General features: G+C 41.2%; 1 protein-coding gene across 1 annotated transcript in view; it reads left to right on the top strand.

The window, feature by feature from the left end:
* Positions 1–27,004, top strand: part of grin2ba (glutamate receptor, ionotropic, N-methyl D-aspartate 2B, genome duplicate a) — a 138,940-nt gene that overhangs the window by 95,350 nt on the left and 16,586 nt on the right. The window contains exons 7-14 of the mRNA XM_084743844.1: positions 4,654–4,768; positions 12,331–12,539; positions 12,974–13,145; positions 17,955–18,108; positions 19,310–19,435; positions 23,806–24,035; positions 24,135–24,295; positions 25,472–25,659. Of these exons, the coding sequence (XP_084599970.1) occupies positions 4,654–4,768; positions 12,331–12,539; positions 12,974–13,145; positions 17,955–18,108; positions 19,310–19,435; positions 23,806–24,035; positions 24,135–24,295; positions 25,472–25,659 (1,355 nt within the window). The remainder of the gene's footprint in view (positions 1–4,653; positions 4,769–12,330; positions 12,540–12,973; positions 13,146–17,954; positions 18,109–19,309; positions 19,436–23,805; positions 24,036–24,134; positions 24,296–25,471; positions 25,660–27,004) is intronic.

The following is a 27,004-nucleotide window of genomic DNA, read 5'->3' on the forward strand; positions in this document are numbered from 1 at the left end:
CATACCCACCGCACCACACGTTCACACCGTATACCCCATGTGTGCACGCAGCAAAGCCACCGTATTTTAGTCTGCCACAGTGCCATATGGGGCATGTTATCATTCTCCATATAGATTCATCCTCTACAAATCCAATAAGTACATTGCACCACAGTAATTGCTAAGGAGTGTAATTCATGACTAATTCATGTCAGGGTTAATTTATTAAAAATGACTTATTAATATTTCACACAACTCTTCCATTATTCACAACAGAACATGCGCTAAAACGTATCTGTGTCAGGCCATGGAGTTAGCATGGCAACTGTTTGTATGCGTGTGTGTGTGTGTGTGTGTGTGTGTCTGTGTCTGGCACCGACTTGTTCTGATTTACAACAGCGAGAACTCAGAAAGGAGGGATTGACTGAAACGTCTGCAGAAATGTGAGGCAGTTATTGAAGAGGATGTTGTCACTGTAGATTTGACTGGAGCTCTGCCTGCTGGAGTCCGGTCAGTGTCACTCGCTTTCATTCGCCAGGTGGAGACAGCTGCTGCTGCTGTGTGAATTTTAATTCACCTGCTGTACAGTACAGCTGAGATACTCTCCTGTAGCTTGAGCTGCAAACTGACAGGTTCAACAGGATATCAAAACAAGGGGTTTAGTGGGTGGGTGGATGCGTGTCTTTTTATGCTATTCACGCACAGTGTGTGCATGTGTGCATGGCGTTCTTAGCGTGCTTTATGTCAACTCATGACACATACAGTACATGTGGAAAATGCAGGGAGGAGGTTTGTCTCCACATGTTTATTTGTGTTTCCGACATTGCAAGCAAGCAGTGAAGGTGACTATTTGTCATCCAGCTTTGAGCAAGACACTTAACACCCAGCTGCCCCAGTGGACCTGCTCACTGGACCTGCTCAGCGGCTCATAAGAGGACTTACTGGGCGGCATCCAGATGTGGATGTTCTGTATGTTTCCCTGTGAATGCTGAGCAAATGGTCAGAGTTTAAAGAGTGATATTATGATATATATGTTGTGATGATAGAAGGACGTCTAGAATTTCATGTTATGCAGTATTGTTTTTATTTAGTTGTGTCACAAAGGACACTCTTACAGCAATTTTTAGTCCTTCGGATGGCACAATGCGTTCTTTCACATGACTTCGCTCTAAAGGCCTGGCTCAATAGAGATTGAGGACAGTCTCCCAGCTTCTGTTGCTAAAACTGGATGGAGACAATTAGATTTAAAAATAAAAGTCCATTGCTGAACCAATCCAAAGTCTTCACAGTGGCTCTTCAACATAATTTCTGGTAAGGAGCATCCTTGAAAAAAATGTAAGCAACATAGGTTCGTTAGCCGCCGTGCTGTAGTCCACCTTTTGTGTCTGTGGTTCTTCTGTGAGGATCACGTCAGCAGTTTGAGTAATCTTAGTCAACCCAGACTTCTGTAGCTGTGACATATCAGTAGCTAGCCAAACTGTAATGTTGTGTTGCTAAAGACTCACAGTAAGGGGATGAAACTTGGAATATGTGGTAGCCACAAAGCAACTTTCTGTGGCCTGTTTAAACGTTGGAGTTGAGTTGTGATACGTATCATTATCTGGATGCGAAAGTATCTGTTTTGGGATGTGAGATTTTGGTCATATTGCACAGCCCAAGTAGTGGGGAGGAACAGGAAGTTCAGAGGAGGTGACGAAAAGTGGATATGGTCACATGAATGGAACACGAAGTGGAGGTGACTTCTTACAAACACAGGAGTCACAGTGTGACGGGGAAAGAGGGAAGAGAGCGTTGCAGTCTAGTAGTAATATGTCCCATCCCCTCCCTCTTTTTCTTTGAATCCCACCTCTCTCTCTCTATCTCTCCCTCTGTCTGTTTCCCTCCCACCCTCTGTGAGATTACGGTTACCATAGTAACACAGCAGATTGGCTTGGAAGTCACAGTGGTTGTGGGTGCCATGGCAACACACATATGCTTGTGTTTCGCTCTGTTACTGCTGTCAACGTGTGTAGGATGCACACACACACACACACGTAGACACACACAAAGGCACCACATTGTTGCACGTAACAATAGCTTGCTCAGTAAAGATTAAAGGGGCCACAGCGTCAAGTCATTTTGTAAATGGCTTATGATTTATGCAGCAGATTCTGTGCACTTTGTATCAGTGCCAAGTCTCTACAGGATGGGGCGGTTAGCTGGACACATGGGGCTGCATGAGATGGTATGATGCTGGATGATTCTGCTCATCGCAGCCCATTGGAAATATCAATATTTAATACAGGAAATAGAATAAGAAAGCTGGCATTAGAGTAATTGCTGGATTATTACATAAGTCAATCCATTCTGTGCATAAGAGCTGCATACATGAATAGATACACAGACACAGGTAATAGCTTCTCGATACCATATACTCCTGCTGAAATGTCAGACAAGTTGAGGTGAAGTGAACTTTGAGTGCAGCAGTGAGGCGGTGTGTAACATTAATGTAAACCTGCAGTGAGACTGAGGAAGACGGCGGCTCAGGACACACTGACTCTTCTGCTGATCATCGCCTGTCCTGATACATGACCCAGTCCCCGTGTTTACAGCTCCCGCTCACCGGAACAAAACCAGTACCTCACACACACGCACCTTCTTTTGTCATTTATATATTCATCTACATATATATGGTGTGCACGGTTTTGAGGCAGAGTGTTTCCATGGAAACAGTCAGAGGGAGAGCAGGAGGAAGAGAGAGAGTAAAGGGTAAGGGAGTGAAAGAGTTAAGAGTGTGATTCTGCGTGTGTGTGTGTGTGTGTGTGTGTGTGGGATGACAGTGAAGTGATTTGAGTTCACCTGACATAAACATTCCTTTTCTCATATACACACACTTACACACTCCCACGCACATTCACTATAATCACTGCAAGAGAATACAGTGTTGAGTGTGTGTGCATGTGCATGTGTGTGTGTGTGTGTGTGTGTGTGTGTGTGTGTGTGTGTATTTGTTGTGTTTAGTTGTAGGGAGGTGAAATGATTTCACCTGACAGAAACAATGCTGCTTTCTCTCGGTTTCTTCTTCTCTGCCACACAAACACACGGACCGAAGCAGACACTCAGAGCCAGACACAAACACACAAACACATGCACACACACGCACACACACATACACACTGTGATCTGACAAGCTGCTATTGGTGTATCATATAGTACTTTTTGTTACATTTAGACACAAACTGCATTAGTCATTTTTCTGCCTGCGGTGTTTTTCTCTCTCTCCATAGCTTGCTGTTTGATTTGTTCAAGTGACTCAATATAAAATATCGTAAAAAAATGGTCAATTTATCTTTAAAGCGAGGTAACCAAATTTCAACGGTTTCAATTATTTTTTTATCTAGTCAAGAATGAGTCCAGCTGGATCCTTTGTTCTGGTGCTACATGCTACCTGAGTGATAATTGCAGTGTAAAGTTGGATTTTTGCCACTCACCAAGTTAATTAAATTGTTTAGTATAACCAAAAAAAATAAAAAAATGTATTTGTGTTTGAAAAAGGAGAGAGCAGAGAGCACTTAGCTTTGTACAAAGAATGGAAATGGGCACATAAAAAGGCTATAAACAAACTTATGTAACGTGACACCTATCAGCTGAAAGCAAACATGAAACAATAAAATAACTCAGATAACTGAAAGTACAAACAGCGATGCAGGAGAGAAACTAAACTTCAAAACACAGAGACTCAGTTAGAAGCAACAAAAGTGCTGAGAGCTGACCACACAGACTTTTAAAATAATCTTTCTCTCCAGGCTCCTGCACAGACATGAGTAGAGTCTCGCAAAACACACTTGTTTGAGAGGGAGAAGGCGGGTCGTCATTACTTTGGCCCCATTGCAGTGTGTTACTGTTTGACTCAGCGTGGCCAAAAGTGCCAATAGAAAAGCCCCATATTGCTCTGAAGAAAATGTCTGGCACACAAACCCCAGTTAAAATGCCAACTGTCATTTTTACACTAAATAAAAGTGCATACACTTTGTACACATTAAACAAACAAGATATAAGTGAGTTAATGAGCTTTGCGAGTGCTGGTAAGTGGAGTTTGGTACCTTTAGACAGAGCCTGACTTGATGTTTGCACCCATTTCCAGTCTCTGTGTATCACTAAGCTAATAGGCAGCTGGTTGTAGCTTCATATTGAGAGAACAGACTTGAGAAGGGTATCAAACTTCTCTTCTAACTCTCCACCAAAATGAAAACAAGCATATTTCCAAAATGTCAAACTATTCCTCTAAGGTCACATCAGTAAGTGTGGTGATTGGAGAGATAATTGCTGAAATTAATTTTCCTCAGTCTCATCTTAAAAATCATCACTGCTGTTTTGCTCAAATGTCTGTCTGCGACTGATGACTAATGTATATTCATCCATTTATGAAGAAACTGGATAGACATTGGCTGATAGCTGTTTCCTGGCAGATGATGAATTTGTGTAATGTCAGTGGGTTTGTCTGAAAAGATAAATGCTTAAAAAACAAATTGACACACAATGAATCTTAAATGTTTGGGAACTGAGTCATCAAATAACAAATGATATAGATATATAGAGCAAATAAAACAATTGAGAGCTGCCACTTACAAAGATATTTTTCATTAAGTGATGTATGCCTTTCTCTGCCTCTCTCCTCAATGTTTCCCCTTACAGGTACCTGATGAATGTGACATTTGAGGGGCGTAATCTGTCGTTCAGCGAGGACGGATACCAGATGCACCCCAAGCTGGTCATCATTCTGCTCAACAAGGAGAGACAGTGGGACAGGGTGAGGAAAGAGAAAAGGAGAGTGTACATGTGTGGTCGTATATTTACATCTGTCTTCATGTGGCTGGTTCAAACGCGTGGAAATGGTCAGAAAACGGTCGTGCTGTTAAAGTAAGTGAAAGACAGGGGGGTGTCAATGCCAGTGAGTTAGCTGTATCCTCTAAGTACAGTGCCTGATTGGTGCATCTGTCTGTGTTTCTATCTCTGTCTCTTATCGTCTGATTTTCACTTTTTAGGCATTTTAAGCCTTAAGCTTTATAGGCGCTACTCTGATTAGATATTATCAACTCGGCGAAGGTGCCTTTGAGCAATGCACTGCAGCACAGGCTCCACATACTAGCCATCATTTATCTGGTATTTTTTTTGCTCTCAAAATCTCCTCCTTCAGTTTGCCTGTGCTGCACTCAGAAAATGTCAAATATGATTTGTTTTTTCACTGTTTTAAATGGAAAAGTGTCAGAACTAATATGGAGCAAGTAATTGTTAAAATATCACTGGTGTGTGTTTAATACTGGGTACATTTCTTAATGTAACTAAAGCAAAGGTAGCTCAGAGGATCATGCTGAACATACTTAGTGCTACAGCTACAGGCTTTACAAGACATCGTTTTCAGAAAGGAAAAATAAAATATGCATGGTTTGCTGCACGTACAGTGCTGCATGTCCTTTGGTGGCAAAGTCTATTGGCTTCCACTAAAAAAGATCTTTTTAATAGTCGGACCTGCAGCTACTAAAACATTGTGAGGAAGACAGGACTTGAGTTTATTTTGCTTGAACTGAAAACAGCAGGTTGTATTGTTGACGAGGGTTATCAAAGAATTTGTAGTCCAGTGAGACTGTGGCGAGTTATTGGCGAGTCTCGATGTCAGGGGTCTCATTTATGAAAACATGTATAATCTGTGTTCTAAATGTTTGCTCAACATTCGTCTGTGCAGATGAGAAAATCACCCCCAGAACGCCACATATGGTCGACTGCATCCATCACATGTCCCAGTGCCCTTAATGTAGAGTTACTTGATGTGAATAAAAGTAGCAACCGAGAAAGATGAAGACAGAAAAACATCATAGACGATGCAGAATGAATTACTATACCGTAGTGTCCTGGAAGGTGGTGTGTGGAAAAGCTTCCCAGCATGCACCGTGGCAACAGACTTTGGGACAGAAGTCTCATTTTATGTGTTACTAGTTTTATTAGTCTGCAGTGTTTCTACTGTTGTTGTTACACACTTTATTATGAGTGAGCAGTTTGGCTGAGTAATGTGCAAATTTGTTAGGATTGGTGCTAATAGACAAATCCTGTGTGCAGGGAAATTTTCATTCTTTTAATGTCTCGTAAGATCAAAATGCTACCAGTGAAATTCTGAAAAGCCAAACTATGTTATCTGAGATTTCTACAATTAGCTGGTCCAAAGATAAATAAAGATTAATATAAAGCAAGTAATTACAGTTTAATTAATTGATTGATTAACTTGCTCTTTAATTGTTGCAGTTTTTAAACAATTTCAGCAAAAATTCTTAGTTTAATCAATACCAATCCATAATACAGAAATATGGAGGATACTTTTACTCAGAATTATAATTATATGTATTTTTCTTATGTTTATGTTGCCTAAAATGTTTGACCTGTACTACGCTGACATGTAAAAAAAGTTTTTCACAAGACAGGTGTTCTCACAGAGATGTCTGTACACTTCACTAAAGTATGAGATTTGAATATACCCTGAGCAAGCTGGATTTGATATGTAACAAATTAGAAAGCCGATCAGTGAAATTCAAGCAAACCCCCCCTGCAACGTCCAGTGCAGAGCAGACTTGTCAGGGCAGGAAGCAAGAATTAGCATTTGCTGTGTCAGCAACTGCCAATTACAAACATAAACAACCAAAAAAAAAAACTACACTTAACCATTCTGATAAATCTGCTCGCAGACTCCTCGTCTGGGTCTGAATGACAACATATATGACTAATCTGTCCCATGTGTCCTCAAGTGTTAAAACTGGACATCTTGAGTGCAAGCAGTGGTGGTGGGTGGGATGCAAGGCTTGATCCAGAATTAGAGTGCCTCCAGCCCCTTTTGAGAGTTTTTTTATTCTTTATGTAATCATAGTATATCATATAACATAACATATTGCAAAAGGACCTTTAAAGGAAAAAAATGGCAAATAAATTATAGTTATTTTAGTTTTAAATCTATAAATCTGTAATATGTAATATTTCCATGTTGTTTATTCACATTGATACTGTGACAATTCCAAAATATCAATGTCAGCAAAGCAAACATTTTCTGGTTTTAATTACCTTCAGTACGGGGACATGAGAGTTCATTATTAATGCAGATTGGTTACAGTGAGATATAATCAAAAAAGCAGAAGCATTAATGGCAGACAGTTTTAACAGAGAGGGTTATCTTGTTTTTCAAATGAAAGTTAAATACACATATTCAGGAACAGTAATTTACAGTGTATCCATCATACTTACATGGTTGACAGTGACGCTAGTTTGTGTGTCTGTAATTTAGGAAGCAGTTTATTCACGATAACACACGTGCACCACAGTATTTTTGTTTGTTGTTGTTATGGTTCTAAGGGTACACACAAGCACAAGAAGATACTGATAGTATTATGCATGGCTTAAGCACAAAACTGTGCCCTGGGCCAGTACTGAGCAGCGTCTCCATGTGAGTGTGTGATGAATTAATAAAAAACAAACTTGAGTCAAACTTTATGCAATATGTACTGGGGCTTGGGGAGTAATGGATTACATGTAACGGGATTATGTAATTAGGATACAAACAAATAACCATATTTCATACAGTTACGGTAAAAATGGGGATAGTTAGCAGGGTTTACATTAAATTTTAAACTGAAGAAGTATATACTACCATGCACAGTACATCACCACACTGGTCAATAGCTAATACAATTCATAAACATGTCTTCTCCTTTTAAAAAATAATTTTGCTTGGTGTAAATTAAGCTGTTACAGTGCAAGTTCTGCCTTCTAGCAGTGAAAATGCTGTCGTCATCCAAGAAGCCAACATGTAATTTAAAGAAACATTTACAGGTGAGGCCAACCACTAATGTTAGCTACACAGTAAACCAGTTACTCACACAAACTCAACCCTACGCAGAATATTTACAGTGCCATCACTGTGCATTAACTGCAAAACCAACAATTTCATTGCTCATCTTTCCCTCCGCATTCACTGTCACTCTCTGCCAACACAGATGTGATTAGTCTGACACTCTTCCTCTGTTGGTAGTCTGCAGTGTTTGCTGGCTCACCTTTATCATCAGGACTAAATGCAAAATTGATACGTGCATCTAGAAGGGAACCCCGGACCCATGAAAAATCTTGTGAGCGTGATTATTCTAACCCAAACCAGGATCTTGTGACAGTTTTGCAAGTAAAAGGTTCGTTTCCAGACATGACCCAGGAGGACACTGCAGAGGATGGACTTGTAGTGAGTTTCTTTGAGTTTCTGTGGTTACGCTGACGCTCTGAAACTTTTACTGGATGCTCCTATAGCTTGTAAACATGTATGTAGTTTGACGTGTTTACAGTATCTATCAAGTTTCTTTCAAGTGTGGCAGGCCAAAAAGTAACCTTGTTGTGAAGATTTTAATTTTGAGTTAATTATTATTTATTGACAATAATATCATATGCAATTTGAAATGAAAGACTTCTTCTTTTGCCCAACTAATAAAGCTGTTTTGCTCCCTAAATGCACCCTGTACCTTTTATAAACAAGAAAACTGTCTATATTAGGCCAAACAATTTCTCCATATCTGGTAGTCAGGTAATCTAAAAGTAACTGAAAGTAATAAGGTCTCACTAGTTTAATAATGTGATACTTGGATTAGGTTACTGATGACATTTTTTAACAGTTAATTAGTAACTGTATTGTGACTGTACATTTTTAAAGTAACCCTCCCGTGTCCCTGGTACTCAGTCAGCTTTCTTTGAAAGTTATTGTACAAGCTGAGAAATTGATAAAACTTCTCTAAATGTGGCTGGAGGAGAAGGTGGTAGAGCAGACAGGGCAAAAACAATCCTGAGTCATACTCTGAACCAACAACCTTAAATGAACCTGATGCTCCCCGCCACCTGCAAAGTCACCAGCATGCATCTGTGTTTCCTGATGCTCAGCCTCCATTGTATCTGTGTCCTGCAGCCTGACTCCTTTGACTCTCCTTATTCTTTATTCTCAGTGTTTCTCTCTTTCTTCTGCCTCTCTAATCTATATTCTGTCCTCTGATCAGAGAACAAGGTGAATCGCTCCCCTCCTGTCTCCCCTCTCTCTCTCTCCCTCTCTCTTTTCTCTCCTTTTCTCCCCTTGCAGCCTGCACCACCCCATCTCCTCCCTCCATCTCCTCCTCCTCCTCCCGCTCCCTCGCTCATGTTTAATTCTTAGCTTGACTTCCAGCTGAACCACTTTTCTTGGTTCCTAATGAGTTCCAGCTCCTACAACCATCCTTCCACTGCACCTTTGAAGTAGTGTGAAGACTCTGTAGTGTCCAGTCCAGTTTACTCCCCTCCAGGCTGATTTTAACCCTTTCCTCTCCACCTCCCACCCCCTTTCCTTCTTTCCCTCCATCCCTGTCTGTCTCTATCACTTACTTTTGCCCACTCTTTTTTTTTTGTCTGTCCAGATAGAAGAAAGATGCTTTGTGCCCCAGAGATACACAGCCCACTCCAGGCAACCTTGGCGAGTTTGTGTTCGCTAGAGTGCACTAAAGTGTGTGTGTGTGTGTACATTTACATATTTACGAGTGTGCAAACCTGGCTTTAAACACTTGCGTCTCAGCTGCCTGTCATGCCCTGTCTCTCATTATCGTGTGTCCACTTAGCCGATGATCCATATCCATTTCCGCCCACATTGTTCCCTCAGTGAAAGTGGCCTACTGGGAACTTGTAGAGGAGAAGGCACAGGTATGGTTTGATGTGACCGTCATCTGGGGGAAATTGACTAATTGATGACGCTCATTCGGTGAAGTAGAGCCACAAGGGCTGGAGGGCTCTCCAGATGTACAGCTGGACACTCCTCTACAGAAGAGCCAGCATTTTGCATCTGAATGAGCGCCATCTCCGGCTTTCTGTTTCTGTCACAGAGACAATCACTTGACTCTTTCTCTCCATGATAGAGCGGTTTCTCCCTTTCTCTCTGCAAATTTGGCTCAATCTTTCTGTCTCACTTCATGTGTGTGCATTTGTTTGTCCATGGTTGCATTCAATATTCTCGCCAGCGTGCTATTTAGTACACTAAAGTAGTATGCAACATTATGTAATATGGTCACATCATTATAGACAATGTGCCGCAAGAAAATTTTCAGAATCTTATCATGAAATTTCTTTTACGTTTTTTCATAGGAAAGGCTTGTACAAACATGCCATCATCATTAGCTTCAGCAAACGTTCATAACTTCAGATAACTGTGTAAATAATCTGCCTGTGTGTATTTGAGTGCTTGTAAATTAGCTTGATTATGCCTGAAAGTGGTGAAAGTTCTCATAAATCACTTAAGAACAAATCTGTTTGTGCGAGTGAAGCCGATTGCTTGTGATTTCACCAGAAGCGCCCCAGCAGGTCCTGTCCACTCTGCTCTTTCAAATACACACCAAGTCTATTTCTGACAGATGTCACATCAAGCTGCACAGAGCAGATCGTATAGGCAGGAAGTCAAACACAGAAACACCGGAGAGAATCTGGTCAATTTTCAAATTAAAACCCCCTGTGCAGACATACGATCACAAAAACAAACAAAAAAAAGAAAATACTAACCCATGGGAGAAGCACAAAAAGCAGGGAAACATGACCAAATCAACTAAATCCGAGCAATTCAACATAATCTGGCAGGCAAAACACTCTGCTGCTCAAACACACATGTGGCATGAAGGTGTGTGGAGGACAGATCAAAACTGCTCAGTGCAATCAGTAGTTTTGTATGAAACCAATATTATGTAAGGTGCCTCCTTTTTCTGGGGAAATATTACCTTGTGTAAGCACTTGACTGGACAACGTCAGCATATCTAGTGTATCCCACAATGCAATGCGATAGTTATGACACCAACAACATCTCAGACCAAGGCAGACAGCGACCAAGGCAGGTCTGGCATAATGTCAATAATGCTTCCATTTTTTTTAAAAAAAGAAGAGTTTACTTTGATAGGCATAAAATATTATATATATATATTAAGTTAGCTCATCACTGGGAGGGGTTACCATGGTTATGGGTCTCCAGCTGGCAAGGAGGCCCTCAAGAAGTGACGTAATACATGCTGAGCAGTATATCCGAAAAGAACTGCCACTGTTTATGTACACAAAAGTATGCTGAATGATACACATTTCGGACGCAGTGCATGTCTCAATGTCTCTTTTTTAATGTCTTTCTCTCTCTTTAATCGCTCCATCCACCTCCTCTGTCTCACTCTTTCTTTCCCCACCCTCTCCTCTTGATCTGAATTCTGCTCTTTCCCCCGTTCCAGTCTCGTCCTTCATGTTAACCTTGCTCTCATTCTCTACTCTGGGTCCCAGTCGTCTCCTTTCCTCTCCTCTCCTCTCCTCCCCCTCTCTTCTCCCAACTTTCTCTGTCACCACATTTCATTTATATAATTTATTATCAGCCATAAAACTCTCCTGTTCATTCGTTACCTCGTTGTCTTTTTATTGACAGATGGACCAATCACAATTAAACCCAGAAAACAGAAAATGAGGCAATTAAACCCTAATCAGAGTGAGATGTTTTTGCATAAAAAGCACTCAAACTCTACATTGCTTTCTGGTGATGTGTTTCAACTCTGGCTTACCATTTGCAAGAGCAGAGCTGCAGTTATTTTTGATGAACTGCACTGCAGCATGAACTTTAATCTGAACGGATTTATAAATTTTCTTCCTGCCAAGTGATTCATTTCATGTATGCATTTTACTGTAACACTTGTTAGCACGTGGTTGATGAGCTTCTTGTACAGACTGAAGTCTATGCATCCCCATGATCACAGTTAAGCTATAGGGTGGTCTCACATCAGAAAAGCACCAGGGAGAAACGGTGTATAGAACCAGAATACTTTCACATCTACCTCTGTGAATTAAGGGTTTATTTCAACTGAACCAGAGTTGGAGATTGTTGGAACAGTGGAAAGACGAGCCAAGATGTTTTTTGAGAGTTCCATTTTATTTCCTGAATGAGGATGACGATGACAATTTTGAAATGAAAGAAAAAACACAACTGTTTCGGTTTAAGCAAAACATATCTTACTCTTAAAAAAGTTCTATCTCTGTATGGATCCTCACTATAATGTTGTCAGACAAAAAGCACTTTGTAGTGCACGTACTTTGACGGTGCACAGTCACCCAGAGGGATTACGTTGGCAGCTTAGTTTCACTTCTGCCAGCTGCACCGCTCAATACTGGACCAGTTTTTTAAAATGTTGTCTTCATTAATCATTTAGACACAAAAACAAATAGGGTCCATGTACAAAAATACCAAAGCTACCCTTTAAGGAATAAGATCTGTGTATAGCCTTTCAAAGGTAATCTGGATGTCATTTGTTTGCTGTATGTCTGCAGGTGGGTAAATGGGAGAATGGCTCCCTGTCCATGAAGTACCATGTGTGGCCTCGCTATGAGCTATATGGCGGGGCAGCGACCAGGGAGGACGACCACCTATCCATCGTGACGTTGGAGGAGGCTCCATTTGTTATTGTGGAAGACGTGGATCCGCTGAGTGGGACCTGTATGAGGAACACCGTACCCTGCCGGAAACAGATCAAAACACTGTGAGATCAAAGCTCAGATGTACCAAATCAGTGTCAGGATGCAGGGTAAAATGTCTGGCAAATAATAATCAGAGTACTTGTCAAGAAGAAAACTTAACTTTAACTCTAACACATAGATAGAGGCTAGTTTTTTCTGTCCATCTGCCACAGTGACTCACAGATCTACCTACTGCAGAACTGACCAAACTAGAAATGAAAAGAAAAAAAAAAAAACCTGGCAAGTGCCTAAATTTTGCTTGTGAATGATGTTAATTTCCCACGGCAGCTGCACAAAGCCAGAGGTAGAATCAGTTCACGCCTCATCTGTGTGAGACTGACAGTGCCAGAAACACCAAATCACGACTACAATTAGCAATTCATGGAAATTCAGACAGCAGTCCATAATTTGATTAAACAATTTTCTGTCTTATCTACATGTGTGTCTGTCTGCACAGCAATCAGACGAAGGAGTCAGGGATCTACATAAAGCGCTGCTGTAAGGGCTTCTGCATCGACATCCTGAAGAAGATCGCCAAGTCGGTCAAGTTCACCTACGACCTTTACCTGGTCACTAATGGCAAACATGGCAAGAAGATTAATGGAACATGGAACGGCATGGTGGGAGAGGTGAGGAGATAAGTTTGTGTCGCATTTGTCTCTTACTTTTATGTTTGCAGCCCACTCTGTCAATAATAGACCTTTTTCACAGCGGCCGTTTTGACATGAAATACAGTAAACACGGGTGTTATCAGTGATACTGATTAAGGCTGCGTTCCATTTTGGTCAAACAGAGTAAGAGTGCTGCTATTCCGGATGTTAGCTCACAGGAAAGGCTCTGCTACACTTGATGGAACAGGACCTACTGTGAAAAAGTTGTATTGTGTGTCCAGTGCTGTTAGATACATACTAGCAAAGAACATCAGGCCTAAAGTGGCCAAATCTGAAAGCCACGTTATCCACTAAATTTTCGGTGCCTCTCTGTGCTTGTCATGGTCATGCATATTTAAATTATATGACAGTCAGATTTTTAATTTGTTGCCAAAGCTTGAAAATGAGATTGCACCTAATTCACCCTTTGCAACACCATCTTCATCATTATTGATGTTATTGCCTTTTAAACGGCGGTGTTAACACATTTGGGCGTACATCGCAGAAAGACACTGGGATATTTGGCAGCAAGTCAGTCAAGGAAAGGAAGTCTGAACAGAAAATGCTCCGATTACAAAACAGGCTTTGGTGCACAGAGGAGTGAGTCGTGGTGCAGAAGTTCAGATTGACATTGAAAATGAGTCCCAGCAAAACAGTACAGTGGAAAACAAATGTGAACAACAGAAAGATGTTTTTCCCCTACAGACTGATAAGGTGTAGGCTGATGCTACAGCTTGTTGCACCCACCCAATCACGTTCAGTCTTGTGTACGTCGCTTCACTGTTTTGGCTGACACCCAGAATGCTGGCTCGTTCCTAGTGAGAGCGAGCGGGCACGCGAACAACAGATGCTGACTGCAGCTCGCTTAACGGCCACCGGTGTCGCTAACACTCTAGAAGAATTTCTGAAAATCCCACATAGTACAGAGAATTTTGTATTTTAAACAACTTTTTTTTTTTTTTTTAACAAACATGATTCTTATAGCTCTCTTTTGAAGTTTATAAATAGGATTTGTATGTGTTCTATATGTTTCCCCCATTCTGCTCCATTATAAGTAATGTTTGGTATGATAAGTTCCTTACGATCAATCCGGTAGATTCAACTGCACAAAGAAAGTAGTTCCTGCATGAAACTGCTCAGAACAAGGTCTGTGGATTATTCTGAGCAACCAGGTCACAGGTTTTGGAGTGAGACGCTGGTTTAGAATTTTCCAAATGTATTTTTTTTTTGGTGCTTGGAGCAGCACAGGACTCGTGCCTTTGAGTCTCATTGTATTTGAGAGAAGACAGAAATCTCCTCGGCCGATATTTCCAAAACCAGGCAACTCACACCAAAATAGTATAGATGCATAAATAGCACTACAGACCATAAGGAAAATATGTATTTTTGATTTTGGGGTGAATTGTCCCTTTACCTTCAACTCTTTAAAAGTCACATCTCTGTTTTCACAGTATCCAAAAGTTGTTTCAAATTCTTAATGCTAAAAATGAATTTGCCTCATCTGCAAATTCAAATTTACATTTGAGTTTGCAGTTAGATACCTACTGTTCCTGCTCATAGTCAAACAAATTATAGTATATGATTATAGTATAAATTGCTGTCACCATGCTGTTGCTGTGTACAGTCTGGTTTTTGGTAATGTGCCATTAAACCTGCCAAGAGTTTATCAAGACTCTTAGAATTACTTCCAAGGTGCAGGTGACGGTGAAGAAAAGATCAAAGGGGAGACAGAGTTACAGTCTGTGTTCACCCCTGCGCTATATTTAGCTTCCATCAGAGTTGCCCGAAGGGTTCATTTCCTCTTCGAAGTGTGTTTTCATACCTTGAATTATGAGCTTTCCTTTCCGGGTCAACCCTCTGCCCAACAGACCTAACACTCATGTCAGATGGGCTAAGCACCTCACCCACGGGTGCGTACAGTTCACTCAGCTGCAACAATTCACTTTGGGCTCTGAACATTCCCTAATCGACATTGGTCCCAAGGTAAGGTCGTTGTCAGTTCTCATACTTCAGCCCATAAGAATGAGCTGCACTTGTGCTGCCTGACTTTGGCGATTTGTTAATGAGGGAAAAAGGGCAGATCGATTGGAGCCCAAAGGTCACGTGTTGAAAACACGCTCTGTCCCTTCTTTGTGTGGACACTGAAGTTTGAACATCCTTCAGAAGTCACCGACAAGATGATGATGTCCATTTTTGTCCTGTGGTGAAACTTTTGCTGTTCAATTTACATTAAACTGACCCATTTAATCTATTATATAAAGCCATTTAAGTCACGCTGCCGGTGTATTTAGTGGGCATGGAGCTGTAAGTGTGGTCACCTGTAATAAACTCTATCGCCCCGACTAAAAGCGCCATAATGTGCCGTCTCCTTCTCACCTCCACAGATGAATGGTCATTAGGAGGAGGGAGGGAGGGACCACCACCACATACAGACACACACATAGGGACAAGGGACATTTATGCGTGAATAATCACAGAAATAAGAGAATACATGCATGAATGCAGACACATGGACACATCCAGACTGTTTCCATATGTGCACAGAGAGAATACACAGACACACACACACACACACACACACACACACACACACACACACACGCTTCACCGTAGTTCTTCCTTATCTGCTGTATCTGCTGTATCTAACAAAACCAAGCTGTGTCCTTCTCCGGTTGGAACGCAGCCAAAACTACAGTATATCTCACACTCTTAATGGACCGACATCTACACACACACTCACACACACTTGGACGTGCCTCGGCACACTCTTGGACACTCAGCGAGATCACTGAGGGCCTTTACGCAATTTGCCACAGCCAGGAAAGACAAAAGATCAAAAAGAAAAAAAAAAATCTATGAACACTTTACATTTTGTCCTAACTCGATTGGAGCAGCCGTGTCAGATTTCATGGTCTGCACTGACTCTCGCGGACCCTAATTGCCCTAATCTAAAATATTAGAGGCAATACACTTGATTACATGAGTTTGGCCTCGCTGGCAGAGTCACATAAAGACACCGGCGCACACACCAGCTGAGACGCGCACACAAACGCAGATCCTCGCTGCTCACTCATTCTCAATAACACCCACATGGGTCACTTTCATAACACGTAGAGAACAAGTCGTAGGAGGGAGATGGAGAGAGCGCATGGAGGGAGAGGAAGTGAGTACACTGCTGGATGGACTCGCTCTCGCTCGCTCTTCCCCGGGGAGACATTCGCACATTCAGGCACTAAATGCACACACACACACACACACACAAGTGAACATGCACTTACATACTGACAGAACAAACAAGATTGAAAAGTTACAAATGCACGCATAGACACACACGCACAGGTACACTTAGCAGCAGCAACAGCAGACACAAACACTTAGAAAGCTGCAGATAATGTGCAGAGTAGATGTGTAATATTCTTCCTGCTGTAAAGGTCCACTTCACAGGTAGAGAACAAAGGTTCGCTCCCTTCTCTTTCTCTCTGTCTTTTTCCCTTTATGACTCACTCATATGCACACACACACACACTCTAACGCTGAAGCACGTACTGGAGCTTTGACTCACACAGTCACAAACGCCTTATTAACTCAGTAAGACAGTCTCGTCCCACTTTACCCCTGTGCTGTAGGGCTCTGAAATTTGGGGCTAAATATACCTGTGCAGAGGTACAGACGGGAGGGAGGCAGGTAGAGGAAGGAGAGGCATTGGGGCGGCTATTTCAAGCAGCCGTGACCCAGTGTGGTAACCCACTTTCTTCCTCCCTCTTTCTGTCTTTCTCCCTCTTTCCCTCCCCTGGTGCACATCACGAGTGTCCACTCCGAGCAGCGCTGTGTGTGGAAAGTGTGTTGGCCTCCTATCTTTGTCTCCGGCGTCTCCATTCTCGTGTGTTTCGTTGCCTCACTTTGCTCATTCTAATTCTTTCCCCGCTTGTTTTAATGTATCCTCTTTCCCTCAACCTGTCCCTTCTGCTATTATGTCACATTTGATTTCCTACGTTTCCCAAAATTCCTTCTGACAGCTAACAGAGAGAGTGCCTGTGTCTGCTGCCCGCTTTTATACATGTTAATGGAGAAGCCAAGAGCAACTGCGATGGCACTATGAGTTTTCCTCTTAGAACAAGTTGGTCGCTGAATTGCTCATCGGTTGGTTGGAAAATTGCTATTTGGATCTCTTCTATAATGGGTTCTCTTTCTGTATAATTGCAGAACATCAGTACAAAGTGACATGTCTAGACAGGGGTTATTGGTCTAGGATTTTAAAGGCCTGACGTTAAAACGTAATATTTACCCTTGATATATGAGTATGCTGAAATCATTTGTGCTAAGAAGCCCAGTCACATTTATTCATTCATCCAGTGAAATAAGAAGCAACAACAAAATGGACAAAGAAATACAAGGGACATCGTAAAAAGCTGTTTTCAGCAATGTTAAAATGTTTGCACAATGCCGGATGTCCACCTTTGTCCCTATTAAATTTCTTAACAAGAATCACCCACATTTGGAAAGACTCCCAGCACAACCACCTTCAAATGAATTGGTGGCTGTGAGGTGCTATTTTTATGTTTCTTTGACTGTAAACTATTCTTAACTGGCTTGATTGAATTTGTTTTTGAATGCTTTTGTTGCCGGAGCACACGAGACATTCCCCCTCAGGGAAAAGTTTAAGCTTTAGAACAGATTTTTCCTTTAAACTGCACTCCATTCATCATTACCGTACGCTGCAGCAGTAGATGTTTCATGTTGTTTGAATAAATGACGCTCTTTGTCTTTCTGTTTTCCACCGTCTCCTAGGTGGTGTTGAAAAACGCCCACATGGCTGTCGGCTCCTTGACCATCAACGAGGAGAGGTCAGAGGTCATTGACTTTTCTGTCCCCTTCATTGAGACGGGCATCAGCGTCATGGTCTCTCGTAGCAACGGCACCGTTTCACCCTCGGCCTTCTTAGGTGAGGAGCCCAGCGGCCAGCTGTCAAAAAACTGGAGGCAAAAATGTCCTGAAGGAACAACCTGAACGCCATTTTTTTCTTTGACATTTTTTCATGTTTTTACTATGAGGAATGCCACTGCTCAGTCTTGTAGGATTTTATCTTTTCTACAGGTTTCTGGGAAGAGATAAGCCCTGTTCATTAATGGTTTCCTTCATTATATCTACACGTTTAATACAGTGAGCTGCATCATGTGATATGTTTTTTTTTTACTCAACCAGGCTAGTTAGCACTTTAACTTCACAACAAAATGGATGTGTGTTCGGATATGACCTGATATGATATGATATATCTGTGTGGAGTGTGTGTGCATAATGAATTAATGTTTAATATAACTAATGTTCCACTAGAATTGTTTAAACTAAACTGCGAAAAATGTTGTCAGTTAGGGAAAATGCGCAAGATCTCCAACCCTAGTTCTTCCTTGAGCATTCTGTGTAAAAAAAAAAAATACCAGTGACAGTTTACTGTTGTCTTTTTGGACAATAGTTTATTGTTAAACTTTGTTAAAATATCCTGCCTTAATTATGTATCTTTGTGTTTTATAACCATGTTTGAGGAGCCATTGTTTATGTATTATATTCTGTATATTATAGCCTGATATCAATCCCAAATTGGTCTGGCTCTGGTGTCGGATGGATCTTTGTCAGGTCCCCTGAGGTCAACATCTGTTTTTCCAGCTTCAGAAGTTGAACTCAGAGTGTTTTAGTGGACACACTGCGTGATTAGAGCCAAGTTTTAATGCATTAGTATGATGAGGAGGCAGACTGGAGTGCATGATAATATGGCTAACTGTTTATTTATTCTCTCTCTCGCTCCCTGTCTCTTTGCCCTCTTATATTTCCCACTCCCACTCCATTTCTCTGACTCTTCCTTCCTCTTCTCAATCTGGCGCTCCTCATTTGCATATCTCTCTTGCCCTCTCCCTCTCTCGCTTCATTTTCTCTCTTTCTCTCCGCCGCCCTCGCTCTTTTTCTCCCTCTTCCTCCCTCTCCTGATGTCCCTCGTCTCCTCTTCATCTTTTGCCTTCTCCCAACCCTCTTTTTACCCTCACTTCTCTTTTCCTAATCTCTGTCCGTCCATGCTCCCTCCCTCAATCCCCCTGTCTCCCTCGTCTCCCTTCATCTCTCCCTCTGCTCTGTTCCGCGTCTCTCCCCTCCAGAGCCCTTCAGTGCGGATGTGTGGGTGATGATGTTCGTGATGCTGCTGCTGGTGTCAGCAATAGCTGTGTTTATATTCGAGTACTTCAGCCCTGTGGGCTACAACCGCTGTCTGGCTGACGGCAAAGGTGAGAGGCCTCAGCTCAACACACACACACACACACACACACGTAGACACACGCAAACACATTGTCATGGTACCTGTTGGGGGTTCAGCTGCACTATTGTTTGAGAATAAAGATGTAAATGAATGCAGACACTTTCTCCTCCAGTCTTCTAGCTGCGTTGCCTCAGAACACACCAGATGGGAGGGCACGCTCAGGTTGAATTTACCAGCAAAATAATACATTTGCAACATGTGCTAAAGGTGATGTATTACTTTGGGATTGAAGTTAGACTTTTTCAGCACTTCACAGTAGATCTGCTCTGTCAGAAGGCTATTCAGATGACAACAAAGCCTTTATAGTACATTCATTGTATCATCAAACTGACCAAATTATTCATACTGAACATAAGCAGCTCAACGGACTTCGTCCATGGTCATCACATCTGGCTGTTAGATAAATATTTAAAAAAAATGTCAAAACAGATTTGAAGTATGAGATGCATTGGCTTTTAAATTATTTGACAAAAATTACAAGTCAACTGTCATCCTCGACCTCCACTGTGTGGCGATGGAAAAAGTAAACTACTGATACAATTGTGTAAAATTACATTTGTACAAGTTAAATTATCATTAGCAAAATATAGTTAAAATATCAAAAGAAAAGGTACTTTTTATATTACATTATTAGCTTGTTGATATTGCTGCATCAGTGCATAAATGTGATTTTAGTGGTACAGCTGGTTGAGGTAGAGCTGTTTAATCTGCAGTAGACCTACTGTCAGCCATTTGGGTAGCACATAGTATTTTATGTTTTTGTTTGCCTTATGTCTTTTCCCTTTGTATATGTTTTCTGATCTGTGTTTTATTTATTTGATTCTATTCTATTGTATTTTATTTACTGTGAAGGACTTTGTGACTGGTGGCTATATAAATAAACTTTGCTTGCTTGCTATTAGATATTATGTGAGATTAGGTAGTGTAACAGGGTTTTTAAAATTGACTTGACAGTGGTTTACAACCCAAGGATCTAAGGATGTTACAGTTTCAGTGTTTAACCAAAATCAGTTGAAATAAGCTTTCAAATCAAAAGGCTTATTCTCCCAGTACTTTTATTCTCTCCATTCCTACCACCACCTACTACAGCATCCGGCACGGGTCCAGAGAAAGGAACAAAACAACACTTCATAACCAAGAGAGCGTAACTTATTGCCCGTTATATTACACTTGATACCATATATCTTTTTTATTGAAGAATTTGAAATTTATAAATGACAGATATCAAGGCATGAAACCAGTGATCTGTTAATCTTTACAGTCATGACTTGATAGAAAAACAATGGCATACCTGCCAGTGCTAAAAACAAAAAAATGTTTAAATCAAAAAATTGAAAAATTGAATCAAACCGTGACCTTAAAATCGAGGGTCAAACCATATAATGGATTTGGCGAATTGTGACAGGGAAGGGTTTGAAGAAAAATAGTAAAGAAGAAAGAACTTTTTTTTTTTTTTACTTGGACTTATATTGATTGAATCACATTCATTACATTCCCCGGACTGGAAAAAAGTTGCCTGGGAGCTTAACCCAGGCAGCAAATTACTACTCTAAAAACCCATTTTGTAGAGCGCAGTGGATCTCAAAATCACACTTCTAATGCACATGCTACCCCAACAAGATACCTGGAATAATACTTGCATCACCCGTTACAGGCTACCTCCCACCATTTGCTCTGATGATTTGATAAATGAAATGATAAATCTGAATGTTGGTGGGTCATACACACCCCCAGCGCCGGAAATCCCCAGCGTTTGGTTAAATGTTCTGGCATTTTCTGTTTTTCTGATTTTCTGAATAACGTCTGAATGGGAGAATGTTAATCAGCCAACTTGAAAGTCCTGGATGTGCTACTGTACTACCACCAGCACACGAAAGCGGTGCAATAGTTTTGGCAAAGAAGAATCAATCTGATGGCAGATCCAAATCATCCAAGCGCTATCTGTCCACCAATTTTCAACATTCAAAGAGAAACGAAACCATAAAATACTTTAATCTTTGCTGGAGAAGTCTGCGAATGAGCATCCAAAGTATACAGAGAACATGGCAGCGAGCAATTTGGTCCTCCAGAGAAAGAGCGCTTGATGAGTAATGCTCCAACTAGTAATTTGTACCCAACAAGCGCGCACAGGTACAGCCTTACAGGTTAATGTTTTCTCTCTGTAACAATGCCAGTATGGATCATCCTGCACGGATTGTCTTTTGCTGTGCACAAAGACTGACAGAGACACAGACGCGCAGGAACACACTGCGGGCCGCCTCCACATATAGACCAGCCATCCTCACTGACCCAATGACTTCATTCTCCTCCTCCTCATCCTCCTCCATGCTGCTCTCTTCTTATCACTTACAGGTGTGTCGCACTGCATGGGTTTAAACACACCTCCGGTGCCGCTTCCTTCACACCGGACCAGCCATTTGCATTCATTTCCATATTTCTCAGAATCATGTGTCAGCTCCAACAGTAAGGGGCTAGTTTTGTGTTAGATCTCCCCAGCCAAAAAAGATAAGAAACAAACAAAAAAAATCAATGTCTTCCCACAACTCTATCTCTGATGTGGCTATATATAGACAATGGCTATCTTTTTTTTTCAATCCTCTCATCCTTCATCATGTTCTGCAGAAGATGTACTCCTCCCTAAAGCGCTGTTCTCTTCTGTGTGCCTCCTTGTTTTATCTGCTTGTAGCGCTGTGGGAGTTTGGTATCATGAAGAGTGCAGATCGAAGTTTGGACTCAAAGGATTGGATGCAGTAGTGTATCAATGGCATGACTGCAGATTTGTAAACTCTCTGCCCGATTCATTTAACCAACTTTCTGCAAACTTCACAGAGGAGATATTTGGCACGATAAAGACAGTTTGTCCATGAACAAAAGCTCCATACAACAATACGCGCCCACATGCTCGCTTGCACGCACACACACACTCTCTCTCTCTCTCTCTCTCTCTCTCTCTTTCCCTCTCACACACTCACACATACCCACACAAACATTATGAACCAAATGCTAATCACAGAAGAATGGCTGGAATGAACCAGTTTCTTGCCAGCCCATGGATGAATTGAACCTACACAGTTCCTAACTTACACAAAAATAGGAAATATATTACTTACATTTACATGTGTGATATATGTGTTGCCTATAGCGGATATACATTACATAAGACAGAAGTCTACAGCAGGCATTTTCAACTAGTGGCCCACTAGTTTTTCTATAGCCTGCAAGAGGCTACTAGCAAATCAGGCTGGTATGTGTATGATATGATATATACAGCTAAGGTTCATATCCCTGGGCTACTGTGAGACATCTGACTGTGTGGTGGTGTTTAGTTCTTTTTAAAGCTCTCTGGGCTGATGGGACACAGAAAAACCCACGTTAGCTTAGCTAACAACAGGCTTCAAAATGTCTTTCTTAAAAGAGGCATGAAGTTGATTGTGAAAATCACCATGTCCAGAACAAATGGACTATATATATTTATTTACTTTTATTTACTTTGTTGGCTGCAAAAGAAAATAAACCAATGTGTTTGTTGTGCAATGGGTGCATTGAAAAAAATGCAATGTTAAGATTTTACTATGAGTCAAATCATGGCTTGTTTTCTAACAGTTTTCCTGAGGGTTCAGTGGCCTTCGGTCATAATGATACTGAAATAAATGAAAAGGCATAATTAGTTTCTACTATGTAGTAATAGATCTATGAACATCATCATCATATGTACCAAAATATTGACAAAGTATTCTTTGTGGCCCACAAACCCCCAAATATTTTCTTATTGAACCACTTGCTATTGACGTTGGATAGCTCAGGTCTACATCCATGCTAGTGACTCTGAAGGTTCACTGAACACTAATGCTAGCCTGGCAAATGGCTCACAAAGATTATATTCATGTTATTTTATTTAGCAGATATAAAATTTGCTATGTTCATCAGCCTTGTTGTCTTCCTAGAATGCTAATGTCTACTAATCAGCACTAAACATAAAGTGCATCTGATAGGGATGTCATTATTTTTTACAAGCGTTTGGTTATAAACCAGAATACTGGAGAAATTGAAAATCTGATGTGATGATGGTGCCTGACAATCCAATAGCTGGACAGACAGACAGACCAACAGACAGCATAGCTAAAAAGTAACACATTAAAACTGAGTAATTGCAGGGTAACAGCCTGTTTCCTTGTTAAAACTACTGTAACTTTTACATTCAGTTCATTCTACAAGAAACATCACCACTCAGCTGGATATACAACAGTTAAAGCAGACCACCTGTCTGTCCCACGTACTGGTTCAGAAACTGAGATGGATCTGTCTCACATCATTTAACTTTGGCTGTGTTTCTTTCAGAGCCACACGGTCCATCCTTCACCATCGGTAAGGCCATCTGGCTGCTGTGGGGTCTGGTCTTTAACAACTCTGTGCCGGTGCAGAACCCCAAAGGCACCACCAGTAAGATAATGGTGTCGGTTTGGGCCTTCTTCGCTGTCATCTTCCTGGCCTCCTACACTGCCAACCTGGCAGCTTTCATGATCCAGGAGGAATATGTGGACCAGGTAACTGGGCTCTCGGACAAAAAGGTAAGCTGGAAGGCATCTTCTTTTTCTGCTCTGTGCCCTTCATTTGTAAAGCAAACATTTTACGTACCTCTCGCTCCATGCTCCCTCTTCCATGTTTAGTTCCAGAGTCCCAATGACTTCTCACCTCCGTTTCGGTTTGGCACTGTCCCAAACGGGAGTACAGAGAGAAACATCAGGAACAACTATCCAGAAATGCACTCCTACATGACAAAGTTCCATCAGAGAAACGTCAACGAGGCTCTGCAGAGTCTTAAGGCGGGGTGAGAAGCTGCACACTAAAATTGTTCATTTAGTTCCATTGTAAAACCAAATTTACAGTAACATTCCAAGCCACAAGAATTTCATAACAAAATGGATTTAAAGGATCACATTATGTTTGAAGTTTAAGTCCCTATTTGACAAAATGGTTAATCTAAAGATATTGAATAATGTATTTTGGTCCATGTTTATGTCTTAGCTTCAGGCAAGACATCTCTTGTTTCAGTAGTCTGTAGAGTGCTGCATGGATGATGTAGTTTTGTAGGCCAGCCCAGAAGTTAGCTTCACTCTGGTTCCTTCAACAAAAAGACAGTGGGATTTTTCTGCTGGATTCATGCAGAAAATAAGCTCTGTGGAAAAGTATATGATACTGATGTGTTTTGTTTAGCAGGATAATCTTTATAAACACTTATGATTTTTGAAGTGTAAATGCAATCACCAAAAGTAACAAGCTATAGTTAGGCTATAAACAAACTACACTACGGTCGCGTGACTTCACATCACCACCACCACAGTGTTCGTCGTGGTAACGTTTAATGTCCCTGTCAAGCTCTGTAGTCTCACTTAGCTACTTGTTAGCAACCATCTTTTTTAAGACATGTAAAAGCTTAAAAGTTCAGAAGATTTCTTCAGCTTGTGTTAACCACAAACCTTCTTTCACACATCCAACTAAAACCCTTTCAAGAAAACCCATTGACTTTGAGATGAGGGAACCAGAGTTGGTAATGTGCCAACTCCTTTCCAGATTTTAGGATTCATTCCTGCAGCTCCAATACAGTATGGAGCAGGTGTGATGTTTTTCAAGGGAATCAAAAGGATGACAGCTGTCAAATGATGGTTATTATGTTTTTGCATATTGCAAAAGAACATGTAAATTGTGGGGAAATAATGAAAAAAGTCCCCTGTTTATGTCTTGTCCTACTTGTCTTCATGTAAACATATTGTAGCTGAGTAAGTCCAATAATAGTTTCACTCCCCCTCTTCAGTTTTCATCAAGTGAGCCTTTTCGCCAGTCTGTGTGCCAGCTCCAGCCTTTGGCAAACCAAGTGGAAGTCTATTACACTTATCAGCAGCTTAGTGCTATTTAGCAGGTTAATTGGAATGTTGTAGCTGTGATGTCTGACTCTTAAGTGCTAATTAATTGTAACCTATCTCTCCCTCTCTCTCTTTTTCATTAGCAAACTAGACGCTTTCATTTATGATGCGGCTGTGTTGAACTACATGGCTGGTAGGGACGAGGGCTGCAAGCTGGTGACCATTGGCAGCGGCTACATCTTCGCCACCACGGGGTACGGCATCGCCATCCAGAAGGAGTCGCTCTGGAAGAGGCATGTGGACCTGGCCATCCTGCAGCTCTTTGGAGATGGTGAGAAAGCACGCTGTTTCCCTACCCTGTTTTATTCATACTTACTGCTCAGTCTAATGCACTCTGCGAACAGAGACGCTGCCATGCATACACTACAGCTGTGCTGATGTGATAAGTTGTTTATTTAATTACTCAGAGATGTACCAGATAGTCACTGAGATAATACAACCAGAGAAGGAAACACAACATAGCCTCTGATTGACATTAAAAGATAAGTTCAACTTATTTTAATCACTTTGGTCAATGCGTTTATTCATTATTATAACATTGTACTCACCAAGTTAATTGCTGAAGTCTTGTAAACACATTAATGGAAGATCTAAACCACTTAATTTGTAAGCATACCCAGAAGTAAGAACACATAAAATGTTGGTAATAATCTCTCATTGCACTGAAGATTGTTTGTGTGCACTACTGCAAGTATTGAAATGAAAGGTCAAAGTTGAACCAGGAAGACAGTAGAAATGTGCACAATTAGTCGACTAAATGTTTAAATCTTGCCACTCTTGGTCGGCAACAGAAACACTAGTCATTTAGACTATTTATTAATATTTAATGAAGGTACAATGCTGGTTAACTGTTACCTCTAAGATGTTACGCAGCTGCTCACCAAAAGCGTTGGCTACAGCCCTGGCAGACAGTAGCCCCTTTTCCCTGTGATAATGGCCGGATGTAATCCAACAAGGTGGTGAGTGGAAAGTAGGACAAAGTTGGTATAAAGTAAACTGTTTTTCAGTATTTTAATCTAGGATGGGTGGTTGGCTGCAGACTGTCATAATAAACTGGCATGTAGCTACTCAACTGGAGCAATGCGTAACCACGTTCAGCAGCAGACGTGGATGTAACCTGCAAGGAGAGCAGGCTGCTAGCACTGCTAATGTTAGCCATACTGCTCGGCAGCTAATATCAGCTGCAGGTAGAGGACAGCATTTATCCAAGATCCTGTGATCATCCTCAGTCAGATAACATATTGAGTGAATTGTTTTGTTTCGAAAATGTGCAGCTTTCAATGGTATAAAATGCCTCACATTTTAGCTGCATTTAAAATATTATTCGGTTGTTGAAGAATGTGATGAACGGCTTCAGTGGGCGCTTAATACACGCAGTATATTTTGGACAATGTCTAATATTATCAAGTAATAAATTGTGCTCGACATGAACTGTTTTCTGGCTCTTCTTTTTTACTTTTAGACCAGTCAACTAGTCTAAATTCAAATTTCCACAAATTGACAGGGACACTAGTTTGAGGAGTACACAGTACAGAGAACATGCCATGAATGGATCTCCTCTGTTTGTGTCTGGGTGTTGCTGTTTCTGAAGCTTACATACATGACTTAAGTTAAGT

This window comes from Lutjanus erythropterus, chromosome 19, assembly GCF_056507025.1.
Source record: "Lutjanus erythropterus isolate fLutEry1 chromosome 19, fLutEry1.hap2, whole genome shotgun sequence".
Taxonomy (NCBI): Eukaryota; Metazoa; Chordata; class Actinopteri; order Lutjaniformes; family Lutjanidae; genus Lutjanus; species Lutjanus erythropterus.